We start from the raw sequence: 12,481 nt of genomic DNA on the forward strand, positions 1-12,481 counted from the left end.
TGTTACAGAACAGAATCTAAAGCAACACTGCTGGCACCAGAGAAACTGTGGACTTCAGAAATGTAAATTGATTTATAAGCTCCACCTTCTGCTTCAGCTCAATGACAAAGCCAATTCTTATTGTACAAGTCTGGGTTCGCCAGTTGGACAGAAGACTGATTGTAATGCCAGGAGCTTAAATATACTCAAAAAGCACTCCAGACCAAAAAGCAACCTCAGAGAGCTGGAAAAAAATCACACTGTCTTTTAAGGTTAGAAGCACCATTACCATCAAAATTATTACATAAGTGTATTTTAAGTGGTACTGCTAATTGGAACGTGTAAGTGATGGTAATACTGATCCAGTTTAAATACAAGACCATATGATTTGATTTTCTAAAAGGATACAATCTTTATCTTAGGACAAGACTGCTCTACAAAGCCAGTTTATAGCCATTTGCTGTAAAATACCTAGTTTTTCAAGTAATTTTGTAAGAGGGAAAAAAATAGTCAAGTTTGTACCTTTTCCAGAAAGCTGAGGTTGGACATAAAAGTTACAATTTCAAAAAATTAAATAAATGCATCATATAAACATTTATTTTTAACCAACTGTTGACTACTGAGACTGGTTGTTGAAAAACAAGTTTTCAATGGGTATTAGTTGTGCCAGCATGTTACCTTCCAGGACCTTAATGCCATCTTAAGCAGAATAGTTAAGCATATAAAATACATAAGAAAGAAGTAACATCTTCAACAACTTCCCAACCTCTATCCCTCATGTTCTTCTCCCGAATGACTGGAGATGTCAGCGTGATAGTAACTTGCATTTTGGGTTCCAGACATGAATTTAAAATTATTGCTGCTTCTGGGACTGCACACTTGATATCGTATTTCTCAGGACTTATTACCTAAATATTGGGAAACAGATTTCTATTAGCACCAAGAAAAGTATGGAGAAGAAAATGGACTTCAATATAGTCTTTTTAAACAGAAAGACAGAAATACAGTATTAATTATAAGCAGCAGGTATCTCTATTCATAAAAGTCACAGTATATGCAATTAAAAATATATATACATATGTACAAAGATTTGTGGACTTACTGTTACCAAATCATTAATGAAAATACAAAGCACTCACCAAGCATGCAAAAGAAAAGGGAAAACTATCCATAAAGGAAATTCATACGCCAAGTAAATTATGTAACATGAACAGCATTTAAAATAAAGAAAAGCCTCAGTGCCACTTGAAACAGCTACTGGGTATGTTTCCTGTTCAAACATACAAGTCTTTAAAAAGCACAAAGCTGCAGTGGTTCCCCTCCTTCCAGCTCTCACTTATAGGTTGGGTACTGCTAGGCACATTCTATACTTGGCTGTCGCAACATCCTCAGATGAGAACAAAGAGCAAGATAAACACCAGGGGAAAACATAAGAATAACAAGGTAGTTATTCTTAATTGGTTCTTGCTAGTGATTTAATAGTTCTAAATATCTCAAGAGGAAGGTATAGGCACCTCTGTCATCTCCTTTTACAAACTAGAAGTCAGTTCTCCACAAAGACAGACCAAGATGTGCAATTTTTAGCTTTTCTTTCTTTGTAACTTTTGAGCAGGACCCAAAATTATTTCCTAATTAATTTGATACTCCTAATGCTTCTACCATGCCACTGATTCTGCCAAGCAATTTACCAGACTACTGAAACACTGATGCTACAAGCAACCCTTCTATAATGAAGGTGGGCAGCGTTATATATGAAGTGGTAATTCGTGGTCGAGAAAATGGTTGATATTAATAAAGAAGGGGGAGATGTGGGAGTGGGGCTATGGGGGTCAGAAAAGCCCAGTGGTTGATGATAATATTAGACTCTTAACGATGAGGCCATCAGGAATATAAAAGAGTTTAGAGGGAACAAAGAAGGGTGATTCAGGAGACTCCATGCAGTCTCCAGTTTCTTGTTCTCCTGCCATTAAGGCATGGAAGTTGCTGGGTGTTTGCTGTTGCTGTTATATGCAAAGTTGTTTGACCAATGAAAAGTTGTTTTTGAAAAGAACTGCTGTGGGGAGAAGGGTATAAGAGGGGAACCTGTCCTCAAGATGAAAAAGGCAACACGATATAATGAAGTTATGTCATCAATAAAGAAGTAGAAAGAAGGAATGAAAAGGAACAGGCTAGCAGAACAGAGACCAGGATGGGAACAGGCACATTGATTGCCTCATGAAGATAGGTTCGGCCAAACTCAGCAAACCGCTCAGAGAAGCTCGTACTGAAAGTCACTGGAAATAGGCACACTGGAGCTGGGAAGAAGCTCAAGCTGAGAGAAGTGGACCTGTGCACACAACTGCCCCTGGCTGGTAAGCAGCTGCGCATTATGGGGAATCATATGTCCTTAGAAACAAAGACTGTCCTGGTAACCTTACAGCTTATTCCCTTTATTAACAATCGGACAGTTTATGATCCTGAAACATGGGACCAAATTGAGGTCAAGGTGTGGGACTCTGCAACTAAAAACGGCAAGGTTGCGGCGGGATTGCTCGGCACCTGGCAAGCAGTCTCTGAGGCCTTAAAGAGCCATGTAGGACCACAATCACAAACGTGTGGTTTGACAGACAGTGAGGGAGATGTGGGCTCCTTTACTGGTCTGACTGCTCCGCCATCAGCCCCTCTGCTGCTACAGCCATCGAAGGCTTTTGCTGTTCTGCCCCCTGGTGACCTGGATGTGCCTTTTGACCCAGGCCCTATTGGCCTCGAAAAGGAGATGGATATGTTTTTCTTCCAACTGGGAAGAATGGGGTACATAAGGCCCGAAGGCCGAGTTGCTTGACAACTTAAAGCAAGACATATTGTTCCCACGACTAGCCCTGGAATTCTCTGGTGTTTGTAATCAAGAAAAGGAATGGAAAATGGAGACTGTTAAATCATGGAAGATATGGGAGCACTTCAACCAGGATTACCAACTTCAACTATGCTCCCCCAGTCATGGACATTAATAGTAATAGACTTAAAGGATTGTTTGTTACCTTTTCTGATTGTACATATGTATAGGCGTACTCGGGTTTAGTATGTAAAAGCAATGTTCTGTATATTTAGAAAGTTCGATGTTCATGGGTGTGTGTTGGTGGAGCATAGACTCCCCGCACATCCAGCGCTATTTACTTGCCTTTTATAAATATTCCTTTCATAAATATTACTAAATTCATATTGAGTTGAGACTTCATTTATAACAGCAGGCTTTATTTCAGTAGGGAGCAAAGACTTTTACACATTTCTTATGGAAATATAGCAAATAGTTTATACGAGTTCCACTGAATGGTTTAGGACTTTTTTTTTGTAACTTTTAAGAACGGTACAACATTAAAAAGCAACAAGACTTAATCTGTTAACTGTGGAACTATGAAGCACACATACTGGAAACACACTGGCATTAATGGAGAACTTTGACCTTCAGGCAGTAAGCTTTCTATAACACTGCACAAATTACCTCTGTCACTGGTGGTAACTGGACAATAGAAAGTCATCTTCTACTCATTTATTCTATTCATTTAATTATTCATTTCTTCTATTCATTTATTCAATTGTTTATATATTTTCCAATTAAATGAACTCTATTAAATGATGATTGATACTACACCACTAGCATAAACACTTAGACAATTGTAAACACAATGTACAGAAAGCAAAACATGCAGTGTGGTCACTGAATTCAGATGGAAACACCCAGAAAAACAAAAGAAACTCAACTTGAGCTATGCTGTCAGCTGAGCAGCTGTCAGCCCTGCAGACATATGACTTGAGGACAGATTTTTTTTTTTAAGTATCTTTACAAAAAATCAGATGAAAGAATCTAAACTCTACTTACTGCAAGCTGTTTGGGAAGACTTTCAGCAATACGACTGAGTAAAGTCTTTGAAGGCTTCTCAGCACATAACAAAACAAGATTGACATTTCTGTCTCCACGGAGCAGCAAACCTTTAGCCAAAACGCCTACCCGTAAAACTCCTTTCAAAGCTCTGTGAAGTAAATTACAGTTAGAAATTGCTTTAAGGTTTTACTATTATTTTAAATGCTAGTCATGAAGATAGAAAAATGAAATGAAATAGGAATATTCCACATACTCCTGAGGACACAGTCCTAATCAAAATTTGCTGTATAAAAACTTAAAGAGAACAGGATCCCTGGAAGCACTAAGAACAGTACAAGGAAAAACATAACATGATTTTAGAAACAAAAGATGCATTTCTTAAAAAAAAAAAATACCTGTCTTTACTGCAATCTTTTTTATCATCTCCCTCTTTGCTCTTGTTTTTTTCATGGTCAGTCATATTGTCAGAAACAAGTTTCAAAGCACGCTCAGTAATAGAAACGATTTTTTGGACTGCCTGAAGTTCCTCCTCTGTTGGATATATTGCCGCATGTTTGGTCATCACGTAACGGTCGTCAGAGGAGTCAGGGCGGCATAGAGGCTAAACAGAGATAAAGTGTATTTCTGAAATGTGGGAACACTTCAAAGTTCATAGAATATTCAAGCCTCAAATGACTGAAATGTAACAAAACATGAACTGAGATGTCCTTAACAACTTACACTGCTCACAATCATGTCTGAAGAAACTATAGAAATAAAACAAATTTTGAAATCCACAGATCCAAAGTACTCCTCTCTCCCAAATAAGTATCTATTGTCTTTTTATTAACCGCTAAATACTTGCATACTTATTCACTGCTGCAAAATAAAGTATCTATGGTTTCTTTCAGAGAAAGAAGAATTCAAATAGTAAGGGGCCTCAGGAGGTCTCTAGTCCAACTTCCTGTGCAAACAACGGTTAGCTATAAGATCAGATCACATTGTTTAGGGATTTATCCAGTCATGTCTTGAAAAAACACCAAAGATGGAGGCTGCACAACTTCTCTGTGAAAAAGTTACTTCCTGTATTCAGTCTGAACTTCTCATCTCAGCTTAAGCTGGCTCTATCTTGATCTCACCACTACAAAGAACCCGGCTCCATCGTCTTTCTAAGGCACAGACATTAGAAGGCTCTTAGGACCTACTGACGCTCTCTCTTCTCCAGGCTGAAAGTGGCAAGATCCTTGTCTCTCCATGTAGCACACATGCTGCAGTCCCCAGTCATTCTGGTGACCCCACACTGAACCTGCTATGATTTATCAGTATCTTTCTTGTACTAGAATGCCCTAAACTGAATGCAGTATTGCAGCTTGGGTCTAATGAAAGCTGACTGCTTCCTATCATCTATTGATTATGCTCCTGTTAATACAAATCAGGATACTGTTGGTGTTCCTTGCTGTCAGAGCACATTGCTGGCTCATGTTCAGCTTGTTCTCTGCCAAGATCCCCAGGTTCCCTTCTGTAGGGCTACTACCCAGCCTGTCACTTCCCAGCCTTCACCAGTGCAATGGGTTACTCCTGCCCAGGTGCAGCACTAGCCATTTGTCCTTGCAGAATCGTGTAAAGCTCCTGTCAACTCATTCCTCCGGCTTGCCTAGGTCCATCTGGACAGAAGTCCTGTCCTTAAAGGTATAGGTTCTTCTCCCCACCCTGAGCCGATTAAGTTTCATGTCAGCAGCAAACCTGATGAGCACACACTAAACTCCATCACCTTTCAGATGACTGATAAGGTACTAACAAGACAAATCCCAGGATAAACCCATATGGTACTCCACTTGTTACCAACCTCAAAGGAGAGTAGTACCCACCACTAACCATTATCCTCTGGGACTCATGATCCAACCACTTTTTACCTAATACATTTGTCCACAATTATAGAATGGTTTGGGTTGGAAGGGATCTTTAAAGATCAAGAAAATAATGTTTTATAATGCAATTAAATAAAAGTAATACACAAATCCAGAAAGACTTGTATTTCAGAAGCATCAGTATTTTTCGAGTATATTTCAAGTATATTTCGAGGCATCTTATTGTCATATTAAGTGGACTTATTTTGGAAGAAAGGTTCATCTACATAATTTCATTAGCATATAATTTTTTTTCTTCACCTTTATGAATCCTTTATTAAGAAAGGATGGAGACAACTCTGCACTGAATAATTTATAGTCCTTAACTGTGCCTCCTGGTAAGTAAGATTTCATTGTTTTCCCTTCAAGTTAAGAAACTCACAGCTGGTCCTTGGGGCTGAGGAGGTATTCCTGGTCTAACTCCCAGCAGGCCTAGAGGTCCTGGAGGACCATGAGGATATCCTCCATCTGGTATTCTGCGACGGTCATCCCAGTGATGCTGCTCTTCCTCCATTCTCCTCCAGTACATATCTTCTTCATATCGCCTGAAGTGCATGAAACAAAGCATTCTCTTTACATAGCTGTTAGTACTTCCAAACATTCTAAATAAATTCTTGGATGTCCTCACTAACTCATTTCTAGTAATTGTGCAAATACCAGGGAATTCCAGAGGGTAAGTAAAAAGGAATGGCTTTTTGAAAGTGAGTCTGTTTATAGCAAAATAATTCTAGTAAGTCCACATTCCTCAGAGGGCTCAAAGACCAGCAAACGAAAACCCCAGTGAATTAATGACAATTTAATTTAAAACAAGACAGTACAGAGTTCCCACATCATTCAAAAGAACTAACTACAGAAGCAGAGTTAGTTTTAATCCGACTTCAGCTTTGTCTCATTTACTGATAAAACAATGCATTACCTCATTTCCATCCTCCAGCGTTCTTCCTCTTCTCGCCTTCTCCAGTATTCTTCCTTCTGCATCTGTTTCCTCATCTTTTCTTCTTGAATTTTTCTTGCTCGAATACTGGGCTTTACTTCTACTTGTAAATCTGGGTTTACTTTTTTCTAGTTCAGAAAAAAATGAATGAAATGCTGGTTTTCCTCGTCATCTCAAATTTACTCAAATTTACAAATTTATTTATTTTTTCCTGGAATGTTTAACACACACTACTTGTCTACAATAAAATCAAGGGGAGTAAAATGCAGTTTTAGAACTACATTGAATGAGTAGTTGACGAAAATCATGTCCAGTATTTTAAAGAAATAACATATTACAAATAGCATGAATCCCCTCTTTACCTACATCAGGAACAAAGTAATTTAAGATGAAAATGTTACATGAAAGACCAAGTAACTTGCTGTTCATTCTGTAGCCAGGTGACTAATGTGTAGCCTGAAAAAACATTTCCTCTCAACTACTGTGTGCTTCCTGACACCCTAATTCCTGAAAGGTACCTCATACAGATGTATCATCATGAGTTACTGAACACATTTTTCTAGCAATTCTCTTTTTTCATCCCTTTCATGATTACACAGGCCCATTACAATTCCTGAGACCACAGTAGATTCTTCTTACATTGTTTCATAATAATCAAAATGCACACCATATATCAATACAGGTGGCTCTCCACTCATGACTGGAAAAAAAGCTCCAATGCTCATTTCTCAAATGTCTCCACAAAAGGTTTGTGTGGTCTATCCTGCCAAAAACATTAAGCACTATTCTATTACACTGCTTGAAATTAATGGTAAAAAACATAAAAGAACCTACTGTTGCTTGCATATGTTGTACCATATTTCAATGTTGCAAAGGTTCCCAAAAGCAACATTCAAAATGTTTAATAACAAACAAAATCAAAATGGAGTTTCATAGTCTGCATTACTGCTTTGAATCACAGAATCACAGAATCACAGAATTTCTAGGTTGGAAGAGACCTCAAGATCATCGAGTACAACCTCTGACCTAACACTAACAAGTCCTCCACTAAACCATATCGCTAAGCTCTACATCTAAACATCTTTTAAAGACCTCCAGGGATGGTGATTCCACCACTTCCCTGGGCAGCCCGTTCCAATGCCTAACAACCCTTTCGGTAAAGAAGTTCTTCCTAACATCCAACCTAAAACTCCCCTGGCACAATTTTTTTTTTTTGAAGACTATAATCCAAAGAAAATCAATATATTTCTCTACCTTCTTTAAAATGCTGTTTACTCAGAGTACTTAGTTTGGCATTCTTTAAACGTAAGACTGTACAATTAGATTACAATCTGATGGATTTTCAGATAGAAGCATAAACATTTCTACTAACCTTATACTGAAGTCTGTGCCGCCTCCCTTTTAAGTGCATCTCCTTGGCATTTGGATCATTAAAACTGCATTCACAAAGTTTACAGTGAAAGCGGATCACCTTTCCTTCATCATTTCTTACCTGGAAAATAAAGTTTAACACAGTTGTTTTTGTGTTTATTTGTTGTTGTTGTTTTTGTTTTAAACTCAAAAATGATGTAAACATGAATTGAATTCAGTAACATTGGATAATGTGTACTCATCTATAACACATACTAAAAAGTTCACACAGTAACTGAAAGAAGGCTAGCTTTCAATTCTGCCAGAGACACCATTGTGCTCCATAACGAACCGAGTTCTTCCATTCCAATGAGCACACAGCTTTAAACTTGAACCTGAACATATTGAGCTGAAATTAATAATAGCAAAACAAAAATAATGAAAATTAGAAAAAAAAATCAAATAATGAAAAATAATGAAAGATTTACATCAGATTCTGATCCTATCGACTTGATCCACGTCTCATACCACCAACGTGAAGAGTCCCCCGCTCAGTTCAAAACATATACAATACAAAAATGTGAATATATGCACAAACCTTTGCAGGTGTGATGCCTTGTTTCATAATGAACAATTTTTCACTGAAATAGTTAAAATAATACATATTTTTGCATCAATACCTCCTCCACGTAGTCATGGCCCACTGGCTGTACATCACTTTGCAGGGCAGCAAGAGTCGCAGGAGTCACTGGTTCAGTTGCTGTGTTTGGTGTTACTTCCTGTGTTTGTACCGTGGCAACAAGAGTTGTTTTAACACTTTCAGCTGATTTCATTTCTTCCAGTTTACTTTCTGTTGTCTGAAGCTTATTACCACCTACAAATTAAAATATTAAATTTTTTTAACTTCCATAAAATGCAAACATGATTACACGTGATGTACAGACTGAAGAGTTTATTTGCAAGTATCAATGTTCTGCCCAAAACTTTATCAGTCTTTTAAAACTAGTTAAAACTTAAACATATTTAAAATATAAGTGTTGGTTTTTTTAATAAATAAAAGTTTGAAAACATTCAAGTTTGTTTAAAGCACGTAGTATTAGCTTTTAATTTTAGCACAAAAACCTACTACTTTACGTAATTTTCATCATTCACTAACATGCTTTTTTGAGAGAGGACCGAAAGGAACAAAGACATTTTAATATTTTTTTTTTTGTAAATGGATCCAAAACCATATTTGAAAAACCATATAATTTGTGTATTAACAAAGGTACTATGCTCTCAATGTTGCAACTGCATAGGTTTTTCCTTCAAGAGGAGAACAGCTTATTTCAGAACATCTACTTCCCATCTCTGTATGTCTATCATGCTAATTTCAAAAAGTTTTCACTATACACTTCCACTGTTACAAGGATGTTTCAGCTGCCCAGTAATCAACTGCCTGTCTGCCATAGCAGTCCAGGCTGTAAACTGAAATTAGGACCAACTGGACTATAAACTGCAATACTCCATCAACTACTATGTAAGAAACCAAAACACTTTTATGAAGGAGGAAGAAGCCTCCAGGAAAAGTCAGGTAGAGACAAAAGGACAGAAGACAGAATCACATAAACATCTAGGTTGGAAGATACCTCCAAGATCACCTAGTCCAACTGCTGACCTAACACTAACCAGTCCTCCACTAAACTCCTCTTAGGTCAGAGGTTGGACTCAATGATCTTGAGGTCTCTTCCAACCTAGAAATTCTGTGATTCTGTAAACCATACCCCTAAGCTCTACATCTAAACGTCTTTTAAAGAACTCCAGGGATGGTGACTCCACCACTTCCCTGGGCAGCCCATTTCAATGCCTCACAACCCTTTCAGTAAAGAAGTTCTTCCTAATATCCAACCTAAACCTCCCCTGGAGCACCTTTAGCCTGTTCCCCCTTCTGTCACCAGGCACGTGGGAGAATAGACCAATCCCCACCTCACTACAGCCTCCTTTAAGGTACTTATAAAGAGCAATAAGGTCGCCCCGAGCCTCCTTTTCTCCAGGCTGAACAAGCCCAGCTCCCTCAGCTGCTCCTCATAAGACTTGTTCTCCAGACCCCTCACAAGCTTCATTGCCCTTCTCTGGACTCGCTTGAGCACCTCCATGTCCTTCTTGTAGTGAGGGGCCCAAAACCGAACACAGTACTCGAGGTGCGGCCTCACCAGAGCCAAGTATAGGGGGACAATCACTTCCCTAGACCTGCTGGTTCTTATACAAGCCAGGATGCTGCTGGCCTTCTTGGCCACCTGAGCACACTGCTGGCTCATATTCAGCCGACTATCAACCAATTCTCCCAGGTCCTTCTCCACCAGGCAGCTTTCCAGCCACTCATCTCCCGGCCTGCAGCGCTGCTTGGGGTTGTTGCGTCCCAGGTGCAGGACCTGGCACTTGGCCTTGTTGAACTTCATGCAGTTGACCTCAGCCCATCGGTCCAGCCTATCCAGATCCTCCTGCAGGGCCTTCCTGCCCTCGAGCAGATTGACACACACACCCAACTTGGTGTCATCTGTGAACTTACTGAGGGTGCACTCAATGCCCTCATCCAGATCATCGATAAACATGCGAAAGAGAACTGGCCCTAGTACTGAGCCCTGGGGGACTCCACTAGTGACCGGCCTCCAACTGGATTTAACTCCATTCACCACAACTCTTTGGGCCCGGCTACCCAGCCAGTTTCTAACCCAACGAAGCGTGCGCCAGTCCAAGCCAAGAGCAGCCAGTTTCTTGAGGAGAATGCTGTGGGAAACACTGTCAAAAGCCTTGCTGAAGTCAAGGTAGACCACATCCACAGCCTTTCTCTCATCCACCCAGCATGTCACTTTGTCATAGAAGGAGATCAGGCTCGTCAAGCAGGACCTGCCTTTCATAAACCCATGCTGACTGGGCCTGATCACCTGGTTGCCCTGCAAGTGCCGCATGATGACATTCAAGATAATCTGCTCCATGAGCTTCCCTGGCACTGAGGTCAAACTAACAGGCCTATAGTTTCCTGGGTCTACCCACAGCCCTTCTTGTAGATGCGTGTCACGTTTGCTAGCCACCAGTCAACTGAGACGTCCCTGATAGCCAGGACTGCTGATAAATGATGGAAAGCAGCTTGGTCAGCTATTCTGCCAGTTCTTTCAGTGCCCTCAGGTGGATCCCATCCAGCCCCATCGACTTGCACCATAAATTATGAAGCAGAACTTTTATACACATTTTTATTTTCACCTATCAGGAGTTACTCATGCATAGTTAACTCAATACATTTGTATTTACTAAACTAAGATCTTTAAAAAATATAAGGAATAGGTTAGGTTTCAAAATAAAGACTGACTTCTGTACTTGCCAACAAAGTTTATTTTCGGTGTAGATGTTTTCTTTACAGCTATATTAGCAGCAGTTGAAGATATTTTGTTGTTGGACGCCGTGTTAAGTGGTGTGCTTGCCGTGGGAATAAGAATTTTCACTGCAGAGGATGTAACAGAGGAGTTCACAGTACTGCTGCTAGTTGATAAGCTTGAAGCAGATGCAGCTGGTTTGGAAGCAGATGTGGATGTTGAGGAAGTAGCCTGGGTAACCAAATTTGGTTCAGTTGAAGGAATGGGTTTGCCAAGTTTTGTGTGCAATTTTACTACCTATAAGAAAAAAGAGAAATTCATATACTCTCCCTGGGACAACTAGAAAAAAATGAACTTGTTATAGGCTATGGAAGCTGTAACACAAACAAATATAACATTGAAAAAATAAAAATAAAAAGTGATCTTGGCAAGAAAAGGTGAACATGTAGAAGTTTTTGTCATCTGTAACAAGGAAATTGTTAACTGTTGTCTCAGATTGCTTATTTCCATCGCAAATTCAGTATTTACTCCAAAAGCTACATGGATAAGATAGCCAATAAACTGAAAGGCCAGTAAAACTGAAGGAGGAATTTTGCTCAAAATGTTTCCATGTCACTGTTTTGCTGTCCGGTTGCTTTTTCTTCTCTTCAAAAAGCATAATACATTAAACTACTTTTTTGAAAGAGCTGACCATCACCTGAAAAAGGAATACAAGCAGTCCATAAAAACTAAACATGCAAAATGAAAGCTAAAGATTGGGAAAGATTTAAAAGTAGCAATAAAAAATCTGCTAGACACACCTTTAATGCAAAAGTGTAGACAACAATAATACGCATATAACAGTATACATACGCTTCTTGGGTTTTTGCTCATTTTTTTTTTCTTTTAAAGTAAATCATATTTCCCCCATTGGAATACAGGCTATAACTTCAAGTTTAAGGAACTCTTCAAAATGACTTCTGCAGTAGAATGCACAAGATTTTTCACAGTGTACCAAAGTAATAGATTCCTTTGAGATTTCAGTTTTACGCAGATGACAACCTAAATTAGCAGTAGATAGTGACTATCTATAAGGAAAAGAAAGCTACATCCACATGTATTAAGATAACATACCAAACTCCAT

The 12,481-nt window shown here is 39.1% G+C and overlaps 1 protein-coding gene across 3 annotated transcripts in view; it reads right to left on the minus strand.

Annotated features, from left to right (window-relative positions):
- LOC101800730 (zinc finger RNA-binding protein) overlaps positions 1 to 12,481 on the minus strand; it is a 57,757-nt gene that overhangs the window by 19,391 nt on the left and 25,885 nt on the right. For 2 of the 3 annotated variants that reach the window (XR_011805573.1, XM_038169589.2), the window contains exons 8-15: positions 11,355 to 11,655; positions 8,689 to 8,882; positions 8,031 to 8,150; positions 6,641 to 6,786; positions 6,107 to 6,269; positions 4,234 to 4,439; positions 3,836 to 3,986; positions 746 to 887 (exon numbers count right to left, since the gene is read on the minus strand). Coding sequence is in view for 2 of the 3 variants with exons in the window: in XM_038169589.2 (XP_038025517.1) it covers positions 746 to 887; positions 3,836 to 3,986; positions 4,234 to 4,439; positions 6,107 to 6,269; positions 6,641 to 6,786; positions 8,031 to 8,150; positions 8,689 to 8,882; positions 11,355 to 11,655 (1,423 nt within the window). In the remaining variant the exon portion in view is untranslated. The remainder of the gene's footprint in view (positions 1 to 745; positions 888 to 3,835; positions 3,987 to 4,233; positions 4,440 to 6,106; positions 6,270 to 6,640; positions 6,787 to 8,030; positions 8,151 to 8,688; positions 8,883 to 11,354; positions 11,656 to 12,481) is intronic. The other variant, XM_038169590.2, reaches the window with a different exon arrangement.

Source organism: Anas platyrhynchos, chromosome W (assembly GCF_047663525.1).
Source record: "Anas platyrhynchos isolate ZD024472 breed Pekin duck chromosome W, IASCAAS_PekinDuck_T2T, whole genome shotgun sequence".
In the NCBI taxonomy this organism is placed as follows: Eukaryota; Metazoa; Chordata; class Aves; order Anseriformes; family Anatidae; genus Anas; species Anas platyrhynchos.